Below are 26452 nucleotides of genomic sequence, written 5' to 3'. Positions count from 1 at the left end.
CAGCTCCATTCTTCTTTCTCAAGACTGCTTAGTTTGGGAAGCTGGCTTATTATTTTTATCTAAATAATAATGATAAAACCAGATCCCTGGAACCATTGTTGATTCAATGAAGCCCAGTGGAAATCTCCTTATATATCCTGAGGATAAAAATAAATAAACCCATGGGACTTTTGAATTAGACCTTATTCTGCTTAAACTGATAAAAGTCTCTGAACTGCAAAATGATTTCCTTCTATCAGTCCTACCAAAACCTGATTTTGGCCCCTTACCCAGATGAGGAAGATACATTATTCCTCCCTTACCTTAAAGACCATGGATCATACATCAATGTGAGTCTTCCGTGTCTCCCAGAGCCTTTGACTCCACTGGGTGGTAGCAGTGATGAGAAGACATAGTTCAGAGGTGATGCAGTCAAAATCTTGAGAGGCTAGAATAAGAATTTATTTAGAAAATGAAATGCATCAGAATTGGCTTAGACTCCTAACATGATGATCTTTTCTCCAAATTCCTGATGGAGGTCAGATGGCCCCTCTTTCAGCACTATAATAATGTCTTACCATCTCAGGAGGAAACTGTTCCATCAATAGCTTCAAGACTGAGGAATTCCTCCTCTGTCCCAGTGTTTCATTGTGAAACCAGTCAAGTCTCTCTCCCAATCTAACCCTGAAGACACATACACCACCCTCCATCCTCTGAAGTTACTGGTCACAGCATTTTCAATCATGACTGACTGGACACAGTTCCCACAGCACCTGCCACTTCCCAGTGACTTTACCTGAACTCAGTGTGGTCTGCCATGTTTTCATGTAAAACATGGTATCCAGTCTTTGTAAACTAGTCACACAGAAGCCTCATCAACCCTGGGAGCTTGGGGACTGCTGCTTCTGGAAAAGGCTGGTGGGTCTTTGGTGCTTCTGTGAAACTTTGTTGACAAACAAACCACTAGAGATATAGATGTAGATGACTGATAGATGGATGCATAGGTAGATAAATGTAATTAAATAAAATATCCAGGAAAGGTTTGGGAAACACCCTTTATTACATGTCATGTTTATACTGTCATATGATGTTGGACTGAATGCCAGCCCCTTCATCCTCCTTCAGACCACTGGCATTCTGTCTGCTACTCTCTCCAGGGTCCTTTCTTCTCTCTGGAAGGGAGAAAACAAATGAGGCAGGACAGGAAGAGACAAGAAGCACCAGGAGCTCTGCTGGTCAGAGTTACCCTTCACCTCTGCCTCGAAGCTCAAGAGCCACGCACACCACAGAGAGTCGGGCTCCAGATCAAACTATCGCACAGTGATGGCTGTATGGCATCACTGACTCAATGGAAATGAGTTTGAGCAAGCTCTGGGAGTTGGTGATGGACAGGGAAACGGTGTGCTGCAGTCCACGGGATCGCAAACAGTCAGACATGACTGAGCAACTGAACTGAACTGATCACACAATGAAGGTTCTGGAATATATTTCCAGACCTCAGGGGACCTCATTTCCATATGACTCCCTCTTCCACTCTCCTCTGTCCCAGAAGGCTACGTAGAGTGGTCAGGGTGAGGTCCCGGCTCAGGTCACAGGCTCTCAAGACCTCAAACTGGGGGTCCTGCGAGGCCCCTGTTCTCTTTCCAGACCACTCCTGGCTCTCTCTACCAAGATGAGCTACTGGCAATACATCCTCTTAGAGTTGAAGTCAATCATGGAGACCCTGAGAAAACTCAATCAAAACATTCCACCTTCTTGTCTAAATCAACAGAGGTCAATCCCTCCCGAGCGTTGCGTGGGCCCCAAGGTGATGTGACAGCAGAGCCATCAGGTAACCCAGAGCATCTCCTCGACCCCTTCCCTTAGATTCCTCTGGGCCCTCATGGCATAGGCTCAGAAGACTGTGCCAGCCTCAGGTCTCACCTCTTCCGAGAGAAGCCCACACCATCTTCCAGGATCTTCTGGCCTGTGAATTATCAGTTGCTGTGTGGAAATCAAGAGAGATGCTTTTGAGTTAAAGAGAACTTCCAAGAGAAGCTGAAAAGCTCAGGATAAATTCCCTCTTACAGTCATGACTTTATTAAAATGCCTGGGCCAGAAGCAAGGGGCCCAGTTACCCGCTTCGGTTGTCCCCTGAGGTGAGAAAGCCCCACCTCTCCCTTCTGAGCCAGGGTGGAGAGACAGGACTGGAGAAGACACAGCTCCCGCTGCAGCCCTGGGCCCTGCTCACTTCCGGTCCTTGGGAGAATGGAACACACAGCCCGGACACTGGCTCCAGGGCCTCCTCAAGCTGACATCGTCCCCCGCAGGCTGCTGCTCCTCCTTCTCCTTTTCCTCCTGCTTCTCGTCCTCCCCGTCCTCGTCCTCGTCCTCCGCCTCCTCCTCAGGGGTGTTCTCCGGTTCTGCCTTGCCTGTCAGCTGGGCCATGGTGAGATGAAAGGCGTGGCAGCTGAAGCCCTCGCGGATGCCATTCCGCACGTGCTCCCGCAGGACCTCCAGGCTGGGGAAGACCCGGCAGCAGGCCATGCAGCGGAAGCCGGTCTCCATGGTCACCAGCCAGTCGGGTGTCCGGGCCCGGGGTCTCTCCTCGACGGTGGGTGACCCTGGGGCGGGGCTGTCTGCCTCAGCCCTCTCCTCATGCTCTCTCTCCTCCCCGCTGGGCTCGCTGTCAGACAGGAGGTTTCTGGTGGACACGTCCGAGGGGGGAGTCCCCACCCGCACATCCTCAGGAAGGGTCACTTCCTCCATCCTCGGCTGCTTTTCTAGCGACTCCGAGGGTTTCTCTGCCTCCCAGGAGACAGCAACGCCCTTTTTCATTTGTACCTGCATGTAGTATATTTTCATGCCCCTCTTCTCTTTGTTCATATGCAGAGAGGTTGCGCAGGTCTTGTAGGATGAAGGGGAGGAGAAGGAGACACGTGGTGACAGGGGAGCCATCTCCCCTTGTTCTTGAAGATGGGCTAGGGGTGCCCTAGGCTGGGGACTGTCTCGATGCAACTTCCAGATTCCTGGGAAAGGAAATTAGGAACATAAGAACATGCATGGGTCCTTCCAGGAGCAGAGGGTGCAGGTGTGGGGAGGGACATCCAGGTGACACAGTTGTGTCATGAGCCTGGGGTTTGTTGGCCACAGGATGGGGTGGAGTATGTGTTGGCATCTGTGGGCTCTTCATCTGTGGGCGGGGGAGCAGATACTGGAGCCACATCTGTATGCAGGGGTGTGGAGTGTGGTGCAGGGGCATGCTGTGGTATGTGAGGGATGCTGGTGGGTGTGTTTACGAGGAGCAGGTGAGTTGGAGAATATCACTGATGTGTTACTTGTGGAAGGTGGGCTGTGGTATAGGAGGAAGGCCCTGGGGAATCACCTGCTTGGGGTTGGTCTCTGGGCTGAGAATGGCTATGAGTGGAGAGCAGATGCACATGGGAGGTGTGTGGACCTGAGCGGCATGGTCCTGCCCTTGGGCTGAGCTCAAGAACTCTGTCCTTCTCTGGAAACAAAGGCAGACGAGCACTACATGTCCCTCCGAAGATGCTAAACCTGGTCCCTCTGCCCTCCACTTCAAGCCCAGACCTCTCCAGCCCCTCTCCTTAACTTCCCCATCATGATGGGACCAAGACTCACACACCCCCACGCTGAGCTTGGTCCACGCCCTCCTAATAGCTCAGATGTCCTCCCCAGGCTCCTCCACAGGGCCCTGACCACCTCTGAGAACCCTGGGTTTCTGCTCAGCCTCGCTGGGACCTATGTGTCCCTGCTCCAGAGCCAAGCACCCTTACACTCAAGGATCCCCGCACCCTTACCACCATGGATGAGCTTGCGTGGAGAAGAAACACAGGAAAAGTATTCAGAAGCAGAAGAGACCTCCCCCGCCCCTTGGGGGCAGACTTGGGCCACTGCATTGCATCCTAGCTGAGGGGGATCCTCTTGTGATTTTGAGATTCCTAGGAGAGAAATTAGAGGCTGAGAGAGAGATAGTGGTTTGGACATGTTTGCTCATCAGTCGTCTGTCCAACAAATATTTACCAAGTGTCTGACACATGTTAGGTGCAGTGAATACACATGGTTTGGAGCATGTTTCCTGGTATATACTCCAGAATTCAATTAAAATCAATAACTATTCTGTTGGTGTATTTGGGGGAATGTAGGTCTGAGAGGTGACTGTAAGTATACAGAAATATGAGTGATGTGTATTAGTTAAGTCTGTGATAAGTGTGGAGTCAGTGTGGTAAGCACAGTGCAAATGTGTGTATCTGTGTCTGTGGCACTTGTGTGTATGGTTTCTGTTTACAATTCAGGAATTATGGGACATGTAACTCTTCCTCATTACATGGTGTGGCTTGTATTTATGGTTCGTGTTCATTCATTCATTCAATAAGATTCAGTGAGCAGTCACTATGTATCTGGCACTTTTCCATTATTCTGGTCTCTGGGAAAGCTGAGCATTCTAGTGGGGGAAGACAGACACTACAAAAATATATAAATAATATAAAAATATAATCAGTACATAATATGTCAGCAGGTGCCAGAGTTAGCAAACAAAAATACAGGACACCCAATTTTCAATGTGTGGTTTAATAAGGAGCTTATGTGTGGAGGGCTGTGATATTTCCGCTATATCACAGTGTACATGAGTATATGAGTGACTGTGTCATGAAACACCCCTTACATACTCTGAGGGTCACCCAGGTCCCAGCACGGTGACAAGAACTTTACCATGCAGACTTTATATCTGATAAGCACTCCACCCCCATTCTCCCCACTCTCCCTCCTCCACCACACACACACACACACACACACACACAGAAATATTCTGCTGTGTAAGGGGCAAGGTAGTCATTGCTTTCCCCATCCTGTCCCAGCTGCTGCCTGCTCCCTGGTCCCATCCTACAGTTGCCAGGGCCCTGGGCCCGGTGGGAGGTGCGGCTCTAATCTGGGGCCTAGGCCTCCAGCTGGAACTCTGGGGTGGGCTCCATTCTGCCCCACTTCCTCACCTGACCACCCCCTCTCCCAGGGTGACTACTCACCTACACTTAATACACGCAGGCACCTTGGAGCCGGCTCTCAGAGCTCCCCACAGGACTCTAACAACATTTCTCACCCCCACCCTTGTCTCAGGTTCTGGAAGGTCCTTCCCCTCTCCCTTGATCTCCTTCAGGAAATTCTTCCTGTCGAATGAATAAAACCTCCATGTTTTCTATAGGACGCCATCCCTAGACGAACAACCTGCTTTTGAAGAGCATTCCACTCCTTGAGATATTTTCCAACAAGGCCTTCAGCTCATGAGGCTTCTCTTTCCTCTTTGGTAAAAGGGGCCAAGCAACCCATGGGTCTGTCTGAGCATCCTTCACATCCCCTAGCCCGTGAGCCCAGGGGAAAAAGCAAAGAGAAGCAGAAAGAACTCGAAGATTGAGAAAAGCTGCATGTCTAGGTCTGCGCGGGCAGGATACAGCCTCTGCGAGTGCCACGAAGCCCCAGGCCTGTGGCCCCTGGAGAGTCCTCAAACCAGCAGGACCAACCTCCCGCCTGCCTGGTGCATCTGGCCTTTCTGTGGCCATCTCACACCGCGGGGACCTCCCCCCAGCTGGCTACAGCAACATCACCAAGACTGTGATGGTATCTTGCTCCTTGCTTCATATGTAACAGGTTCTCAGTGCCCCCTTCCTAGAGAAGGCTCAGGTTGGCAGAAACCCCTGTGCCCCAGACAAATTGCCCCCACATACCTCCTCCCTTGTCGGCAGTCTCCTGGGACTCTTCATTTTCCAGGTGTTTCCTCTTTTGTCGCCTTTTCATCGTCCCAACTAGAAGACCCCCTCGAAGAAGATGCCACACGTCCAGCTCCTCCTCTTGGCTACAGGTTGGCCCTTCTTGGCTCTCCGGAGACCCTCTGAAATGACTTGATAATTAAATCGAGTTAAAAGCAGTCGAGTCTCCAAAGTGGCTGAAGAACTCGGACCACTTAAAGCAGCAGCACTGCCCAGCGCTCTACACAGCGCAGGGCTGTTAAGGTTCAAAGGTCGCCAGGCCCACGGCAGGATTCTCTGACCTCAGCGATGACATCAGAGCATTCTGTGGGCCTAGGGGCAATGCTGTCTCTGCAACAGCACAGACCTCGTTTTTCAAGAACAATTCCTTTTTCCCCGTAGAACCTCGCCCATGAACTCAACTCTCACATCTTTCAAATGTAGCAGGATATTTTGAGATGTTAATCTGTTCCTGTTTATTTTTTTTTTTCTTTTCTCCCTTTATTTCACTCTTTCCCTTCTACATTCAAGTGGGTAACAGAGCCTGCGTTCGCTGGCCAGTGGAAGAACCAGGCAGGGTGTAGCAGCAATGGCATGCTGATGATCTTGGCTTTTATTTCTGAAATCCCAAACACCATGGAAAAGAGACAATACTTGAGCAGAAATGTAACAGAAGCAGGTTTTTTAAATTACATACTGTCTTGTTTTCCTCTTGGAGTGTTGAAAGGCGCTAATTAAGTCAGAGAGGGACGTCTGTGGATCCTGGAGGAGAAAAGGCCTCTCAAGTGTGGCTGGAGGGGTAGATGGGGCAAAAATTCTAGAAGGAGATGGCTGTCGTGTGCATGCAAGCAGAATCATGGCAATCTGTCCCACATCTGGCACATGCCTGCTCAGCTGCTCAGTCGTGTCTGCCTCTTTTTGACCCCATGGACTACAGACCGCCAGGCTCCCCATCCATGGGCTTTTCCAGGCAAGAATACTGGACCAGGTTACTATTTCCTTTTCCAGGGGATCTTCCTGATCCAGGGATCGAACCTGGGTCTCCTGCATTGGCAGGTGGATTCTTCACCGCTGAGCCACAAGGGAGGCCCGCATGGCACAGAAGCCAGCAAACCTAAAGGAGGGAAGGCGTCCGAGCGGATGGACGTCTGTGTGCTGCAGTCAACAGTGACCACGCTTCCGTCCCCTCCCTCAAAACCTTGGCCCTGTATGACTTCCAAATAGGGACGGGTGGAAATCCGAACAGGACACCAGCAGGATCAAGGCTTAAAATACAAATTAAATGGAGTTGTAAAAAAAAATTGTCATACTATTTCTTGCACACCTCTGCTTGTGGTCTGTAATTTATACCAGTTAAAAGTGGCAATCCATCTGGAGCCTCCTGACTCCACTCTAGAATTAGGGCACACCTCATTTCGAGGTGCTGGCCAGGATCCAGTGGCAGTGCTGGCACCCCTGGATGGCGTGGACTCCCAGAAGTCACTGCTTTCATTAGAAACACCCTGGGGACTGAGGCGGGCCCCCACGTGCAAGGGCATTGCAGAATGGCTGAAAGTTTCCGGCAGCGAAGGGAGTGAAGACAGGACATCAACAGCCTCGGGAGGGTTTGCTGATGAGAGTAAATCTTCCTGTTTCTTGGTGGATCCCAAGAAAAGAAGGGACAAGGAGGATTTTTTCTTTTGATTATTTTTGGCGGTAGGAATTTTTAAACATACACAAAGTAAAGAGAATGATATAGTAGGAATGCAGTGCTGTTTACTCACCACTCAGTTTCAACAATTATTAATATTCTGCCATTCTTGTTCTGCTACGCGCACACACACACACACACACACACACACACACACACTCTCACATTTAGCTTTCTGCTCATTTATTTTAGTTTAGGAGTTTGGGGAGGGTGGGGGAAGTGTTCTACTTTAATGCAAATCTCAGACATCATGTCATTTCTCCTTAAATGTAATAGTATTTATCTCCAACAGATAAGAACTTGTTTCTAACATAACAACAACATCATTATCTCACCCCCAAAATTTAATCATCATTTCTTCTTAGCACAATAACCAAGCCATACTCAATTTCCTCCAACTGGGTTAAAATGTCTTTTTTATACAAGGTCCATTGAAATCAAAATTTAAACAAGGTCCACCTGTTGCAACTGGCAGATGTGTCTGTTAGTCTACAACAGCTCTCCCCCCCTTTTTGGCACTGATTTATTGAAGAAACTAAGTAATTTATCCTGTAGAATTTTCCACAGAAGTCTATTGACTATATTCCTGTGATGTTATTTAAGATGCGCCCTTTTACCTAATTTTCCTTATAAACAGTCAGAGCTAAAGAATTAATTCGATTTAGATGCAATTTCACATCACTACAAGCTTATTTTGTAAGTGATGCTGTGTGCTATCCTATTGCTTTGCAACAGAAAGTACAAAAATTGTCCCATTTTTAATGAAGTTAAGATTGACCAGTGAGTTCAAGTACTGTCAGGTTGATCCCTTCGTATTTACAAGTTTCACATCCACAGATTCAACCAACCTCAAATAAAAACTTGATTTATGTTTGGTTGACTCTAAAGATGTGTATTTACTGAAATTAAAAAAAAAAATCCACCTATAGGTGGATTCAAACCCACAGGTTCAAACCCACAGTGTTCCAGAGTCAGCTATAGTTCCAAGTCCAGTGTGGAGGGTCAGGGTGTTCCCCATACCACCAAGTGGGACCACATACCGGGGGCTGTATGTGCAGCTCAGTTCTGACACTACCTAGTCAAAGACAGCGTCAGACTCCACAGATGAAGGGCTCAGTCCTACAAGCGCACGCGCGCACACACACACACACACACTCAGATGCCAGTAGCAAATCAAGGTTGCCACCTGTGCTTCAGTTGCCTTGAGCATGATTAATTCATTCACACAAAGTGGAGTCACAGACCTCAGAGAAACATTTTACTTACTACATATTACTAATTATATATATATATATAACGTTACACACACACACACACACACACACATATATATATATATAAACTCAGGAACAGTCAGATGGAAGAGATGCATTGGGAAAGGATCCAAGTCTTTCCTGCTCTCTGAGCATGCCTTTTTCTCAAGTCTCCACATGTTCACCAGCTCAGCAGCAGTCCAAACCCCTTCTTTTGGGTTATTATGGAGGCTTCATAATAAACATGATTGATAAACCATTTGCTTTTGGTGAATCACTCAACCTCCAGTCCTCTCTGACCTCCCCAGAGGGGTGAGAATGAAAGTTTCAACCCTCTAATCACTTGGCTGGCTCCACTAGCAACCCGCCTCCACCCTTAGTTGGTTTCCAAAAGTCACCTCATTAATGTAACAAACGACACTTTCACTGCTCTCAGCACTTAAGAAATTCCAAAGGTTTTCAGAGCTCTGTGCCAAAAATATAGAAAACCAAACATCAATGCCTTATTATATCACACAACCACCTTCATTCCCACAGCACTGCCTTCAAGAGATTGTACAGTCTATATTTCAGTATTTTCAGTGATAGGAAACAATTCCCCCCAAAGCAGCTCTGACATTGATCTATAGAAAACTTAAGAAAAAGAAGGAACTTCAATATCCCTAAGGCTTTCCCCATGCACCCCAGTTATACTCTTTGGAGACCATATCCATCAGAATAAACTTCATCATTTCATTGTAACAAGTAATTCCCCAAAATCTCAATGGTTTAAAAAAACAAAGGTTCATTTCTGACTCCTTGTGCATGTCCATTATGAGCTGGCTAGGAATTCTGATCCTCATAGTCCTTATTCCTGGACCCAGGCTGACAAAGCTGTCACTCTTAACCATCTTTGTAGACAGAAAGAATTCTGGAGCCTTACGTTAGTAATGTGAGTTCTGGCCCCAGAGTAACACACATCACGTCCACCCAAAATTGTGGACCACAATCTTATTGTATGTCTCCCCATTTTCTAGATTCATTAGGCAAAAATAATTGTGAACAATACTCCTGAATAGCACAGAAACTATACAGAAAAATTCTAATATCTCCCCATTAAACACAAGACAAGACATAGCTTTTTGTGAAGCTATGCATTCACAAAATTAGAGCTAGAACTCAGATCTCTTAGATCATGATTCAGAACCTTTTTCCACTAGGCTCTGTTGGAATTTTTATACCAGGACAATGTAGCTGGGATCATATTGCATTTACTTTATTCTTTGTTTTGTTTCTTTTTTATAAATAGATTCAAGAGGGAGGGTTTGGAAGCCCCTAAAACACTTACCTTAAACTGAAAAGCAATTGGAAAATAGTCTCACTGTCTTTTGAAATGTTTGACCTGGTAAAGATTAGATGTCTGGGAGGCTTTTATATTCTGAATATAGGGAATACAAAGAAAACAATCTTCCTGAGACTTTAAGAAACAATGACAGAAACACTCTTGACTCCCACTTTGCTTTCTGATTATCTTGTTGACACTTCAGTTCTTTGAGTAATAGTGGTGGAAACAGAGTTTAGCTAAGATAAAAGTATATATGATAGTGTGGCATCCCCTGCAGAACCACATTACAGGGTAAATGCTTTAGCTCAGTCCCTATTTGCTCATAGGTCTGCGCAAAGTAACAAATGGTTCTGAAACATTTATTCCAAATAGCTTTGTTCTTATTACTTTAAAGATGACTGGGCTGCCAAATACTTGCTCCGTGATGAAAAAGAACGTGTACATGGGAGGAAGATTTATGCATTAAGATATGCTGCTTATTTTGCTCCTGCAGATACAATGCACATCTAATGAATTAGAGGCAATCTTCCTCTCTTACCCAAATTGTAGATAAATGAGTATGTCATTCCCCTTCCCTTCAGTGCATCCTAGTCATAGTTATTTTCTTTAAGAATATTGTTCCCCTGCTCAAATCTTAAATGGCTTCTCAATATGAGAAGAATAAAAATCTAAAATATTCAACCAAACATACAACACCCAGCAGGGTTGAAGACCCTACTGAGTTTTCCAAGCTAAACATAACACTTGCCTTCCAGCCTTCACTCAGCTACGTCAAACTTCCCGCCCTCAATCAGAGGATAGCCCCTTGCTCAAGTCACTTCTTTCAAAAGTGCAAGTTTTCAAAGTACAACTTGTTTTTAAGTTCAACTAAAATCCCAACTTTCTACAAGAAACTCTTCCAGACATCCCATTGAGAATGGACCACACATTTTCATAGCAAGTTACTTGTACGTCTGTGATAATTCTTCTTATATTCTTTATTTGAGGAGACTCTTAATAGATGTGTCTGATTTCCTCACAACACAGGATGTGAACCCTTGGAAGGTAGAGGCCAAGATTCCTTATACCCAAATTTTCCACAGCTCCTTGCACTAAGTATGATAGCGAGCAGGACCCTGTGGGACTCCTAGGCAAAAAAAGTCTTTCTGGGTCCCCCTCACCTTGATTACAGGAAACAGGCTTCATTCAGCTTCCATGTCCTGCCCTGAGCTCCAATCAGTTTAGTTCAGTCGCTCAATTACGTCTGACTCTTTGTGACCCCATGTACCACAGCATACTAGGCTTCCCTGTCCATCACCAACTCCTGGAGCTTGCTCAGACTAATGTCTATCGAGTCGGTGATGCCATCCAACCATCTCATCCTCTGTCATCCCCTTCTCTCTTGCCTTCAATTTTCCCAGCATCAGGGTCTTTTCCAGTGAGTCAGTTCTTCAAATCAGCTGGCCAAAGTATTGGAGTTTCAGTTTCAGCATCAGTCCTTCCAATGCACATTCAGGACTGATCTCCTTTAGGATTGACTGGTTTGATCTCCTTGCTGTCCAAACGACTCCCAACTGTCTTCTCCAACACCACAGCTCAAAAGCATCAATTTTTCAGTGCTCAGCCTCTTTACTGTCCAACTCTCACATCCATACATGACTACTGGAAAAACCATAGCTTTGACTAGATGGACTTTTGTTGGTAAAGTAATGTCTCTGCTTTTTAATATGCTGTCTAGGTTGGTCATAGCTTTTCTTCCAAGGAGCAAGCATCTTTTAATTTCATGGTTGCAGTCACCATCTGCAGTGATCTTGGAGCCCAAGAAAATAAAGTCTGTAACTGTTTCCATTGTTTCCCCAACTATTTGCCATGAAGTGATGGGACTGGATACCATGATCTTTGTTTTTTGAATATTGAGTTTTAAGTCAATTGTTTCACTCTCTCTTTCACTTTCATCAAGAGGCTCTTTAGTTCTTCTTTGCTTCTGCCATAAGGGTGGTATCATTGGTTATCTGAGGTTACTGATATTTCTCCCTGCAATCTTGATTCCAGCTTGTGCTTCATCAGTCTGGCACTTCACATGATGTACTCTGCATATAAGTTAAACAAACAAGGTGACAATATACATCCTTGACATACTCCTTTCTCAATTTGGAACCAGTTCATTTTTCCATGTCTGGTTCTAACTGTTGCTTCTTGACTGCATACAGATATCTCAGGAGGCAGGTAAGGTGGTCTGGTGTTCCTATCTCTTTAAGAATTTTCCACAGTATGATGTGATCTACAGGCTTTAGCATAGTCAACGAAGCAGAAGTAGATGTTTTTCTGGACCTCTTGTTTCTTCTATGATCCAGTGGATGTTGGCAATTTGACCTCTGGTTCCTCTGCCTTTTCCAAATCCAGCTGGAACATCTGAAAGTTCTCAGTTCACATGCTGTTGAAGCCTGCTGCTGCTGCTAAGTCGCTTCAGTCGTGTCCAACTCTGCCACCCCACAGACGGCAGCCCACCAGGCTCCCCCATCTCTGGGATTCTCCAGGCAAGAACACTGGAGTGGGTTGCCATTTCCTTCTCCAATGCATGAAAGTGAAAAGTGAAAGTGAAGTCGCTCAGTCATGTCCAACTCTTAGCGACCCCGTGGACTGCAGCCTACCAGGCTCCTCCTTCCATGGAGTTTTCCAGGCCAAACTACTGGAGTAGGGTACCATTGCCTTCTCCACTGTTGAAGCCTAGTTTGGAGAATTTTGAACATTACTTTGCTAGCATGTGATATGAGTTCTAGCATGTTCCGGGTTCAAAAAGTTGATAATTAGGAAAGGGAGAGGTTGAGGAGACAAGTGAAGAACAGTTAAACAATAGTGCAGCCATGGGCAGGGTCCTAGTTCCCTCTCAAGGGATATATGTAACAGTATTTTTAAGCTGTTTTGCAGATACTTAAATCTTTACCAGGTGGGAGAAGTTAAGGGTATGCTGGCCACAAACATGTAAAGCCCAGACCAGGTGGAACCAGAAGGCTGATGATGTTCACGCCCACCCCCCAACCAATCAGAAGAATGTCCACAAGCTGATCATGCCCTCTTTGAACCATTTCTATAAAATTCCTCACCTCCCCCTCCAAGTCAGGGACACACAGTTTTGAGCAGTGGTTCACTGTGGTCCCCTGTGCTTGGCAAAGGGATAAAGCTACTCTTTTCTACTTCACCCAAAACTTTGTCTCTGAGATTTAATTCAATGTCAGTTGGACTTCCCTGGTGGCTTAGAATGTAAAGAATCTGCCTGAAATGCAGGAGATCTGGGTTTGACCCTTGGGTCTGGAAGATCCCCTGAAAGGAATGGCAACCCACTCCAGTGTTCTTGCCTAAAGAATTCCACGGACAGAGGAGCCTGGTGGGCTACAGCCCAAGGAGTCATAAAGAGTCGGACTACACTTTCACTTTCAGGGTGCAGAGGCTGGATTCAGCTTCAAGTATGAGCTCGCCTATTTGCTCCCCTACCCCACAAAAATTAAAAGCTTAAATAAATTGCCAAAGTAGTGGATCTTCTTCCTCCCTAGGCCAAACAAGGTCATGACCAGTAGCCTCTCTTATTTGCTCCCTCACAAGCACAGAAGTGCCATCTCTTTATGCTAAGAAAGATGTTCATTCACCATGTTCATACATTTGAACAAAAGTGGGAGACTTGTTCATCCCATGTCCTATGTAACCCACCCAAACCCCTTCATCTCCATCTGAAACTATTTTTGCACTACCTAAAATTTAACCATAGAGAGTCAGTACTTTGAATATTTTACCCTTCAAAGATTTTTATTAAAATACAAATAATCTCATAAGTGGTATGTTAACCTAACTCACTGTCAGTCACAGTTTTAGCAAAGACTAAGGAAAAACAGGCTAAGAATTAGGCCATTTTAAAAACATTTTTGAAAATATAGTGATGAGGAAAAAAAGAAATACTATCTGGTATAGAGGTAGATGTTGGAGAGACGGTGAAAAGGTACCAACATAAATAGTCAACATCCTCATAAATTTTCAGCAGATGACATCTTTCTAAGATGGTGCCCCTGTGTGAAACAATGTATTAAGGATGTAAGACATATTTATATACTGGAAATTAATACTGTTGGTAACCTGAGCTAAGACTCAGAGAGTTCAAAAACTAGGGATAAGAAGAGCATTCTAAGTTTATTTATAAAGGATCCCAGAGATTGGGGTAAATTCACAATTGTAAAGGATGTCTTCCCATCAGAGACTTAGCTGCTATGTATGAACTTTAAGCAGAGGAAGCTGCCTTAGAAAGCAAACTCAGATGATGACTAGTGCCCAGAAAAACCTCTGGGCCAAAGGATTAATATGAATTGAGCTCCATCTTCCTCTAAATCCATTTGGTAGAGTTTTGAAAATCTCCTCCAGGAATCTAATCCACTTGACATCAATTCATGGAAGTAAATGAGATTAACAGAATCCAACCAAGATCTCAGAGTCTCTTCCAAAGAATGGACAAAGTATCCATAATGAAGGAGGGAATATGAAACATTCATGGATACCATGCTTAAAATGCCTCTTAGTCTATAAATCATGTTTCTCTGCTGTTTATAGCTCTGAAAAGAATTGGTAACCTACTCCTAGGTGTGACAACTTGTGTCACTGAAGATTAGATGTTGCCATGAGCCCAGAGTCTGCCCTGCAGAAAGCAATGAAGTTGGTCAAACCACTACTCCTTTTGCTGGAATATTTACTATTGACACTTCAAGAGTTCATTTGTAGGCTGTAAGCAAAAAAATGTCTGTCAATTGCTTTCAGTACTTAAATGGGTAAAAAGAGCTAGAGTTTCAAAACAGTTGAATACGCCTACCTGACACAGAGCTGGGAACAGTGTAAATAGCATCTGGGTAATTTTTAAGGTTAATTTGAAGTGTGAATCACTTTGGTTCTCTGTCTCTTAGATGTCCTGAAATTGCCATCTTGTTGAAATTTGGGAAAGAATTCAGGTTCTGTGGTTCCCTGGGGAGGGCATGCAGTCACAAGTTTTATAAACCTAGAGTTTGTACATACAGCAAAGTTAGACTCTCCTACTATTAGAGCCTGACAATACTTGATACCTGGTAAAATCATTGTCAAATAACTTTCATAAGAACCCAATTGCATGGAATGAGGTGCTATGTTGAGGATCACAAATTAAACAGATACAGCAAAGACCTTCAGGTGCCCACAGTTTAAGGCAAGCAAATTAGTATATAGGAAAGGCAAAATTTTTAAATGGCAGACCCAATTACAGGGAACCAAGTACTGCTTTGCTATTGTAGATTCTTCATATTCCTGGCCACTCATCCATCTATCCATGCCCCAAAATATATTCCAACCCTGGTGACAAAAGTGAAGCCAAAGCCTGGAAGGTGCTCAGTCCATAGGTGCTGAGATGCTTAGGGTTGGGAAGGACTCTGATGCTTATGAAACCCAACCCATGATACCTCTGAATTTCCTCTGCCATGGCTCCACCAAGTAATTACTGGGCACATGTTCCAGGACCTTCAGGGATGGGGAATCCATCACTTTATTTAAAAAACCTTACACATTCAGGCAAATATAACAGGAAAAATTCTCCCTTGCAAAGACAAATCCACTTCTCCAGAGGCTGTTGCTTCCAGTTGCATCTTCTTCTCCACAGACCAAAAAAAAAAACTACATTCCTCTAAGGCAGTCCCTCTAATATTCAAAGACTGTTATCTTAGACCTTCAAGCCTTTTATTCAGCAGTACAGCCCTATTCCCTCAAACATCCAGACTTTGTTTCCTCATTGATATCCAAACTTTCTCCTGAATATGTCCTAGTTGCTTTATATTGGTCTTAATGCACATTCCTCGGAGGACTTCCCAGGTAGCACTAGTGGTAAAGAACATGCTTGCCAATGAAGGAGATATAAGAGATGTGGGTTAGATCCCTGCAACCCACTCCAGTATTCTTGGCTGGAGAAGCCCATGGACAGACGGAGCCTGGTGGCCTACAGTCCATGGGGCCACAAAAAGTCAGACACAACTCAAGTGACTTGGCATGCATACTCATTTGCCAGAACTGAACACAGTATTCCAACCAAGGTCTGACCAAGGCAAAATAGGGTGGGGTTCTTACCTTACCCATCACAGATGCTTCTGTTAAGACTGGCTTTTTGGTAGCCACATCAAACTGCTAACTCCAGGGGCTTCCCTGGTGGTCCAGTGGTTAAGATTCCATGGTCCCAATGCAAGGGGGCCTGGGTTGGATCCCTGGTCAGGGAACTAGATTCTGCATGCTGCAACTAAGACCTGGCACAGCCAAATAAACATTTTTTTAAGAAGAAGAAAAAAAATCTCTGCTAACTTTTACTGAGCTGATGCAGCCACTTTAAAGTAATGAAGTCAAAATTCAAAACCATTATTTCTTACCAAGTAATAGGCTTCTGGAGAAGGAAATGGCAACCCACTCCAGTCTTCTGGCCTGGAAAGTCCCATGGACAGAGGAGCCTGGCGGGCTACAGTCCATTGGGTCACAAAGAGTCAGACACAACTGAGTGACTAACAACAAAATGGGCTTCCCTGGTGGCTCAGATGGTGAAGAATCCACCTGCAATGCGGGAGACCTGGGTTCGATCTCTGGGTTGGGAAGATCCCCTGGAGAAGAGAACGGTTATCCACTCCAGTATTCTTGTCTGGAGAATTCCACGGACAGAGGAGCCTGGTGGGCTACAGTCCATGGGGTTGAAAAGAGTGAGACACAATTGAGTGACTTTCACTTTCACAGTGTAGCTCTATAGGTTATCCAGACCTCTTCTGTTCCCCCACCCAAAGACCATCCATAAGCCTCACCCAATAAACATAAAAGCGTGAGAAATGGGTAACGTTTTCTGCCTTGTACATTCCTTTGAGGAAGTTGAAAGTTATTTGATTTGCCCGATTCCTCAAAATACCCCAGGTCAAAAATTGTCATCTCAAAACATGATGCACCTTAGTGAACTATTTCATAAATCTTTAAACCTCATGAAGGATATCTAACACATTAAACCATTAAATGAATCCCATGTAATTCATATTATTAGGACAACATAGGAGATAGTCTGTCATCTGAACCACCTAATTCTGAAGCCCAGCCATATTTATAATGTTGACCCAGGACAGCTTATCCTAAGCCTTGCTTTCTCCCCTAGAAAGGGGGATGATACTCCGATCTTGCCACGTCTTCTATAAAGTGCCTGACACAGTGCCTGGCCTGTGGAGGATGGGCAGTAAATGTTAAGCTTCCCCACACAGCACAGATTATTCCAGTTTGCGCTCCACTTCCCTTAATAGATTCCAAGTTCTTAGAGAAAGGGCCTGGGACTTGCTTGTCTTCACATCCCTCAAACCCTCAACACCCAGCCTGAGTACACACACATTCCTCTTGAATATAAATGTGTGCAGTTGGCTTCGAATTCAGTTGTATATCATACAGAAATAATTACATTTCTGTTCTGGCCTCTCAGTTTCAAAGGGATATTTTTAAATTCTCATAGAGTAGCTGAGATTACTTACTATATATATATATATATATATGTATATATACATGGGGGGAGAGAGAGAGACTCTCCTCAAGTCTCAGGCAGTTGTGTTCAAATGAGGCTCAAGGTCTCATCTATTCAGGAAAACAGGTTAGCACTGACATTTCTAATACTTTTAATGTTGACCCAACTTTTAGCTCTATTTCTCTCCTCAAGTAATGGTGTTTCAAGACACAGCTATAACAGGAGGGGCCAGAGGAGACTGTGATGGGGAAAGCCAACCTCTGATATATCCAATTTCTGACCTATGGCTCAGTCAGCTCAGGGAAAGGTTTGTGGGTCCCCAGTGCCATCCCTGAGCAATAAAATTAAGAGAGCTCACTCCCACATGGCCTCAAGCAGGCTGAGGTAATTGTTACTGTTATTGCTTTAGCAATGTGAGTGGGAGAAGATGAGAATTCTGAAAGAGATTTATTTACTGCAAAGCATCCCAAATATCTCACTAATCTGCTTTTCATTTGGCAAACTTTTCCATCATTAAAAGTGCCATGCTCGGCTCTGCAGTTTGTGACAAAGCAAAAGATGCCCCTGGGAGGCCAAGCAGCAAAATGGAAAGAACATGGGCTCTGGAACGAGTTAGACGCAGGCTTGATTTCCAAGTGTGCTACTTATTTGCTCTGTGACTGTGGGCAGTGTACCTGAGTCTGTTAGAACCCCAGCCTCCTTGTTGGTCAAGAGAAGATGATTGTCCTGGCTTATGAATACAGAGATCAGCCCGAGGCCCTTGGGCCCTGTTTGTCTCTCCTTTAAGGTTCAATGGTCACCTGCAAAATGAAGATCATAATAGTATCAACTTCATACACTTTGTGATGAGGATTTAAATGGGCGAATGTATATAAACTGTTTAGAGTCTGGCACAGAGCAAGTGCTATGTAATTGTTTGTTATCATCATTAAGGATTAAATGACAAGCGGAAAGAACACTTTGAATGGTCATTTGTACCTGCTACATAGGAGGTGCTCAATACATGCACAAGAAAATAGCTCTCATAACTAAAAACATTTCCCTGGGGCATGTAGAAACTCCTCGGGTGGGAGGAACCTTTCAAAATTATACACTCAAAACTTAGGAGAAGGAGGGATCACACAGATCAAACGTGTTTACAGAGAAACAGACCGATAGAGGTAGAAGGAGGAAAGCAGGGACGAGAGGCAGAGAAGGGAGCTTCCCTAGTCGGGTGGCACAGTTAACAGAAATGAAAATTCCAGGTCTCCTGATACCCTGAAGATCCTCTTTTCACCACATCATACTGCCTTTTAAGTGTAGTCTTAATTAAGAGACACCTTCCTATAAATAGAGTTCAGATTTTCAGGTGACCTCTGAGCCTCTCAGAGGCTTTAATAAAGTGAGAATAAGGAAAAGTGGGCTCAGAATGGTTTAGGAAGATGCTGGGGATGTAAAGAGAGAGGATGGCTCTGCAACAAAACCCCAGCTCAGAGCAGATACTATTTGCCTCACTCTGGACAGTGAAACAGGGGCGCTGCACCCAGATACTTGCCACCCACAAATCCAAATTCAGCAAGCTCTGTCTCCCATGGTTAATTTTTACTGTTGATTTTATGTTCCAGTTTAGATTTGTTTTGATTTAAATGTACAGCATCACTGAGTTCCAGATGCCTTACTCCTTAGCCCTAGGACTGAGAATCCTTTCCAGCTGATTTGGTTCACTCACCATGGAGGGAGGTAGAATATTCCCCTTCTGATTGGAAACACTAACTGGATTTCAATGGGTTTCCTATGTTTCCTTCCCTTCAACCAGGAAGACAGATTTGACCTAAGGCATTTTGCCTTTGAAAGCAATTTTCACTTCTATAGCTAGGTTGTTCCCCCTCCCCCAATTAACCAAAGAAATGAAAGCCAAGAATACAAGAAAGAGAGCACAGAAAATAGAAGGGGAAGAATCAGCCCCGAGTTGAACACAAATATTGATATTTGGGGTCCCCTAAGCTTGAGTCTAGCTCTCTCTTTTGGTCTGAGATTCTGGGCCTGTCTGGAAGTTAACAGATACTAGTCTGCTAGAAAATACTAGTATTTTCATGAGAACTAAGGGGAGGACAAGATGACAGTCTTAATATAGTTTTGATGTTTTCCAGTTTGTCCATGGCCTACCTACCCTCATGGACTAGAACAAGAGGGTTGTCCCTCTAAAATTAAAGACAAGGGGTACTAACAATCCTGCCCTGCTTTGAGACCCAAAAGGGAGAAGACTGCATGTCCAGCTTCTGCCTGGCTCACATTTACAACTTCAAGAAAGAATTCAGAGGTGGAGGTAAGAATTGTACCAGGGGAGGCTGCCAACTGAGAGAAAAATCTGTGCCCCCTCTGAGGGCAGCCAGCCTGCCAACGTGGGGGCTGAAGCAGAGGAAGAAGAAAACACATCATGGAACCCACAGGAGGTGGAAAGAACTGGGGCACATGGAGGAGCCAACCCCCGGGACTTCGCTAGGGGTGGGTGAGGTTTATAACAGCCAAAGAGATAAAAAGTTTAAAATATTGGTTATTACCATTGATGTGATCCCTTTTAAAACTCCAGGCTAGCATGGCCTGAGAAAATGGGCTGACACTGGTAACATCACCTCTTTCTGTTATCTCTCTACAGTTTAATCTGCACAGTTTTTGTAATGAGCATCCCTAGTGGGCTTTATTCATCCAGACGAATGCTCTCCTGATGCAGGAGTTCCCAGTACAAGAAATATAATTCTTGATTCTTAGAATTCAATTATGTGCTGCTCATTGTATATTAAAGTAACTCAAACTACCATACCACAGGAGTATATGATTTGTATTGCTCTTCTTATAAGTGAGACAGGTTGGTACAGAATCATCCATTTTCTCACTCGGGCTCCTTTGCAACTAATCACACAGGTTTGAGAAATAGCAGGTCAGGGCTAGAGGCACAGTGCGTGTCCATGAGAGAATTTCCCAGCAAAGAAGCAATATAAGGAACTGTTAAATCAATTAAAACAAGGATACCATTAGACTAACACATTAGCAGGCTATATAAAGTAAACCAAAACCTAAGGCTGCAATGTCTCAAGGTTAAGAAAGCGAAACCTAACGACAACCAATCATAAATAGCCAACTGAGCTTTTCCAAACAATGCAACTGCTTCAGCCAATCAGATAATTCCCTTCCTTTGCTTCCCTTGCATCTTCTCTATAAAGTCTGTCTCCCAGCTCCTGTATGTGGAGCACCCTAACCACTTCCCATTTGGTGCTGTCTGATTCAAATCGAATTTGTTAAAATAAACTCAAAATTTGAATATGCTTCAATTTATCTTTCCCTGGTGGTTTAGACAGTAAAGAATCTGCCTGCAACGCAAGAGACCTGGGCTTGATCCCTGGGTAGGGAAGATGCTCTGGAGAAGGAAATGGCAACCCACTCCAGTATTCTTGCCTAGAGAATTCCAAGGACAGAGGAGCCTGGTAGGCCAGTCTATGGGGTGGAAAGAGTAGGACACAACTGAGCAACTTTCACTTTCAATTTATCTTTCGACAGAACTAAGCAACATTAGTCCAGAAGATACCCCCCAAAAAAGCCTTATTATTAGCTAGAGCCTAGCCTTAACCTATATGGGTCTCAGTTACCTCATGAGTTTAAAAAAAAAAAAAAAATCTTGCAGCTAAACAGATTTCATATGCCTCCCTTTGGAGTTCTTGTGAGGGCCAAAACAGAATATCTGAAACATTTTCTAATCTGTAACTCACTGTAAAAATATGGGGTCACCTAGCCCATTGGAATAATGGAACTTCGTTTTCAGGTACGTTAAAATACCTGCTTTCCTAACTGTGATTTACAATTTAATAGCTTATAAAATGCATCACTCCAGCTCCGAATGCTTAGGTGATGACATGAAGTGCGAAGGCAAAGAAAAAGACCAAATCCCCTTCCACCATACTATCCAGGCAGTCTTAGCTCATATTAGAAATCTCTGTATGATGTTACATTCTAACATCCAATATTAAGCTTCCTTTCAGAGAAAAATAAAATACGTGCCAGAACTAAGTTGCTCTTGCCAGGTTATCTTAAATGACTGTGGGTATCTTCTTAAGGCACCTCACCAATCAGCATGCCACCAACCTAGTGGGATGTGGCCGCACACACCAAAAGTGTGACTAGAGAGAAGCATCCATCCCATGAAAAAAAAAACTAGGGGCTTCCAGTGAACAGAAATTAAATTGGAGTCTGTGGGTGGTGACAGCAGAAGAAGTAGGTCATCCTTTTAAACCTCATTTCCTCCACGGTTTTATGTTAATAGAGACCCAACCACCAAAAAGTGAGTTTCCATATTGCCTAGAGAAAATAATGTCCAAATAATTTGAATATTTTTCAGATAACTTTCCTTAATACCCTATGCAACTGAGAAATCCCACAGGCTTGTAAATCTTAGCAAAGCCATTGTTTCCAGCTCTAAACCCTGCCTCTGGGTTTGGCTTTCTGTCTTTCTTTACGGATGAATAACATGTTCAATCAAGTTGTTTTTCTTGTTACTCTGGGAACCAAGATCATTTTGCATAAACTTAATCCTCATTTTCAGGCTCTCTGACTTTACCTTCCCTTTATCATCACTACTAGAACAGGGGAGTCACACTCCAGAAATCTCACAGGGCACAGAAGAGCTATGCTGTGTAGTGGGACAAGTCACTTCTGAAGTTTCAAGAACAGGGTCACCTCAGAGAAGATGCTTCACACCTAAGCCAGATTCTCACTAGTAAGAATCAGATAAGACTTCACTCAATGACCCCTCTGCTATGAATGCTCTCCTGTCCACTTTCTCTAGTAGCTTTCCTGATAGTTCAGTTGGTAAAGAATCCTCCTGCAATGCAGGAGACCCCAGTTTGATTCCTGGGTCAGGAAGATCTTCAGGAGAAGGGATAGGCTACCCACTCCAGTATTCTTGGGCTTCTCTTGTGGTTTAGCTGGTAAAGAATCCACCCGCAATGCGGGAGACTTGGGTTTGATCCCTGGGTTGGGAAGATCCCCTGGAGAAGGGAAAGGCTACCCACTCCAGTATTCTGGACTAGAGAATTTCATGGACTGTATGGTCCATGGGGTCGTAAAGAGTCAGACATGACTGAGTGACTTTCACCTCACTTTAGTGAGAATGGCCCACTCCCCACCTTTGCCCCCACTAAGGTTTTTACAAGCGTCAATCACAGCACTTCAGTCATCTGCTTGCTTGTATTTCTGTCAACCCTCGCCAGACTGAAGACTTTTACCAAGGCAGCACCTTTGTCTTATTTATTTTAGGATTCGTCAGATCATGCTTGCCAATGTTTGATATGTAATAGGCTGTACAGAAATGTCTGTTGAAGGATTAACTTAATTGACAAGTTGATTGATTGAATGAATGCCACAGATGAAAGCAACTTATAAATCTCCCACCACTAGACAAATGTAAGTCATTATTACAAGGAATTCCATGGATAAGCTTTGAACTTGAGGTAATTAGGCAATTGCTCAAAGTCAAGAGGTAATGGACCTTTTCATAGCATCCTTTGTTTTTGTTTATTTACTTAATCCAGACAGTTGCCAAGAATTTACATACTGTAAGATAATAATACACTAAAAAAAAACAGCCCATGCATTAGAAATGCTGAGAAATACTCTCCTGGTTAAATTAGCATTGTCCCTTAGAGACACAATGATAAAATAACAGACTTTAAGTTCCTCCTTAGGTACATACTGGTGTGCTGGGAAGACCATTAACGCTAATACCAACACAAAACACTGAGGGGACTGCCCTCAGGTGCCCATTTTGTTTTTAACAGTTGCTCTCAGTATGAAAGTACTTACAGGAAGTAGCTGGGTATTTCAGGTTTGTTTTATTTTTCACAATTCAATTCGTAAAACTTGGACACTAGCTATGTGTTGGCTAAACACAAGAGATGCAAATAAGGATTTCAAGGTGGCATGTGGGTTGCATGAAAGGGTCTTGACAAGATTACATATACCACAACCAATGCAGAATGAAATGCCATAAGACAAATGTATTGACTCCCCAGTACTGTGGGTCTAGAGGCAGAGACAGAACAGGCTGCTGGAGAAGATCAGAAAAGACTTCACAGAGGAGGTGGTACCCACGATAAAAGTTAAGCTTTGGACAATATGTCAATCCACACAGACAGGGAGAACAGCATGGTGGGGTTGGCGGGGGAGGTGGGGAGTGGCAGGATGGGGGGGATTCCAAGGAGGCATGACGCTATACAGAAAGTCCAGCAGCAGGGCCAGCTCCCTTCATTTCTCTAAGTTTTCATTACATCTGCTCCTGGGATGCTCATCTGACTCTGGTAATAGCCAATTTGATAGTAGCTGTATTCAATGTAAAATGACACTGATATTATTATGGTAAATTCCTCTGTTTTCACAGCAACAATAAACATTATCTTGAAGCAATGGATCAAATACTACATTTATATAATATCCCTAGAGAAATTATTCAAAACTGAAATACATTTTAAGTATACTTTAATTACATTTTCTTTAATTTTTATTGAAATTCAAAACAAATACTTCTCAGCCTTTTCTGAAAATGATCTGTGCTTAGCATGGAAAAAATCTTGTAGTTACTATCACATAACATCTTGCCAAGCTCTACATAATTTCATCCTTGCCAGATTCTGATGTCTAGTATTAGAATTAACTTCTTTGGAATTTTATTTACATTTATTTATTTTTAATTGGAGGATAACTGCTTTACTCTTTGGGATATTTTTAAGAGCTGAGAATGGGCATGTTTAACTGTTTAAAATTTCCTAATTTCATCAAGTTCTAAAACAGCCCCTTCAATCTGTGACAGAAATAAAGAACTGGTTTAATGGTATATCTCCCAAACTAATGTTTTATAGGATATTAATAGATGTTTCGTTAAAAAATGAGAAATACTCATGGAAAATTTGAACACCTCTTAAAATTTCCATTAGTTTATTACACAGACTCAGTGATGACAAATTTTCATCATATTATAGGTAGATTTGGAGGATAGACAGACATCTAGAGCCAGATCAGGAAAAGATGGTAAATGGTATTTTTTTTTTCTTTTTTAAATTTTTTTATTTTTTTCCACTTATTTTTATTAGTTGGAAGCTAATTACTTTACAATATTGTAGTGGTTTTTGCCATACATTGACATGAATCAGCCATGGATTTACATGTATTCCCCATCCCGATCCCTCCTCCCACCTCCCTCTCTACCCGATCCCTCTGGGTCTTCCCAGTGCACCAGCCCCGAGCACTTGTCTCATGCATCCAACCTGGACTGGCGATCAGTAAATGGTATTTTGATCAACTGGAGTCTCCCTATCAAGTAATGATACCAACTTTCTGTATAACTTATGAAGTGGTTCCGAAATCAGTAAGACCAGAACTCAAAAGTGCTTTAAATAATGGTGACATCATTAGAAAAGACAACTTTCTCCAAAAAGAATGTGATAAATTAAGACTTTGTTATAAACACTGAGATGGTTGTTCAAAATAGTTCTCAATCTCATTTTTCACATTTTGTTCAAAAGTAATTTGCTAAGGCAAATTCTTAAAGAACTTGTTATATACTACCTAGCAAATGGGTTATTTCCCTTTTAAGTGTTGTTTGAAAGGAGAGATAAGACTTATTCTGTCTGCTCTGGCTCCCTCTCCTTTTCAAGGTAGAAAAAAAAATCTGAGAGGAGAATATGTTTGAGAATAGTATATCTGACAAGGGGTTAATATCCAAAATACATTATACAAAGAACACACATGCAATTCAATATCAAAAAACAAACAACCCGATCAAAAAATGGGCAGAGGATCTGAACAGACATTTTCCCAAAGAAGGCACACAGATGGCCAGCAGACACATGAAAAGGTGTTCAACATCGCTTTTCATGAGGAAAATGCAAATCAAAATGACAATGCAAGACCAGCTCACACCTGTCAGAATGACTACCATCAAAAAGACAACCAATAAACATGTAACAAGAAATATATGAAAGGAAATCCTCACACATCATTGGTGGGACTATGGAGGTTCCTAAAGAAATTAAAAAGAGAACTACCATACATTCCAGCAATTCTACTTCTGAGTAATATCCAAAGAAAACAAAAACACTAATTCGAAAAGATATATGTGTTCCAATGCTCATTACAGCACTATTTAAATAGCCAAAATACAAAAGAAACCTAAGTGTCTATACACAGACAAATGGATAAAGATGTGGGATATGACAAAAGTACAATGGAATATTCCTCTTGTCATTTGCAACAGCATGGATGGACCTAAATGGTATTATTCTAAGTGAAATAAGTTAGAGAAAGACAAATACCATATGATCTCGCTTATATGTGGTATTTAAAAAGCAAAAGCAAATAAACATGAAATGAAAACAGAATCATACATAGAGAGAACAGGTGGTTTCCAGAAGGCAGGGGTGGGGAGGGAAGGTGAAGCAGATGTAGAAGACAAGAGATACAAACCTCCGGTTAGATGATAAATAAACCATGGGAATATAGCAGCATAAGGATTAGTAATATTTTAACAAGTTTATACATGGACAGATGGTTACTTGAGTTATCATGGTGATCATTTTATAATATATGCAGTGTCAAATTACTATGTAGTAACCTAAACTAACATAATTGCATACATCAACTGTTTCAATTAAAAAAAAAAAAAAAAGGTTTTCCAGAAATGAAAATAAGTGAGTGAGTGATAGTTGCTCAGTCATGTCCAACTCTTTGCAACCCCAAGGACTGTAGCCTGCCGGGCTCCTCTGTCCATGGAATTCTCCAGGTAAGGTGGGGCAAAAACTACTTGTTGCTTACAGCAGGTGTTCCCAACCTCCAGGATCTAATGCCTGATGATTGAGATGAAGCTGATTTAATAATAATAGAAATAAAGTGCACAATAAATGTAATGCACTCGAATAATCCTAAAGCTATCCCTGA

General features: G+C 43.3%; 1 protein-coding gene across 2 annotated transcripts; it reads right to left on the bottom strand.

Annotated features, from left to right (window-relative positions):
• Positions 1-674: 674 nt before the first annotated feature.
• Positions 675-6632, bottom strand: LOC122439273 (protein FAM170A-like). 2 transcript variants are annotated; one of them, XR_006268833.1, is made up of 5 exons: positions 5700-6632; positions 3780-3920; positions 2210-2987; positions 1903-1962; positions 675-1151 (listed from the first exon to the last, which is right to left on the bottom strand). XR_006268833.1 is itself a non-coding variant. In XM_043464360.1 (4 exons), the coding sequence occupies exons 1-4, from the start codon at positions 5767-5769 to the stop codon at positions 1956-1958; spliced, it is 996 nt and encodes a 331-aa protein (XP_043320295.1). In that variant the 5' UTR covers positions 5770-6632; the 3' UTR covers positions 1781-1955. The 2 variants fall into 2 exon arrangements, 1 of the variants encoding a protein (XP_043320295.1); XM_043464360.1 differs by lacking the exon at positions 675-1151 and having other exon boundaries at positions 1781-1962.
• Between the last annotated feature and the right edge of the window lie 19820 nt (positions 6633-26452).

Source organism: Cervus canadensis, chromosome 4 (genome assembly GCF_019320065.1).
Source record: "Cervus canadensis isolate Bull #8, Minnesota chromosome 4, ASM1932006v1, whole genome shotgun sequence".
NCBI classification, from domain to species: domain Eukaryota; kingdom Metazoa; phylum Chordata; class Mammalia; order Artiodactyla; family Cervidae; genus Cervus; species Cervus canadensis.
This window is presented reverse-complemented; position numbering and strand designations above follow the sequence as displayed.

Excerpts from the sequence above, each read along its gene's own strand:
- LOC122439273 (XM_043464360.1), bottom strand. The coding sequence starts at position 5,769 with ATGAAAAGGCGACAAAAGAGGAAACACCTGGAAAATGAAGAGTCCCAG. Across the intron at positions 3,921-5,699 it reads GACTGCCGACAAGGGAGGAG|GAATCTCAAAATCACAAGAG; the intron begins GTATGTGGGGGC and ends TTTCTCTCCTAG. Across the intron at positions 2,988-3,779 it reads ACGCAAGCTCATCCATGGTG|GAATCTGGAAGTTGCATCGA; the intron begins GTAAGGGTGCGG and ends TTCCTTTCCCAG.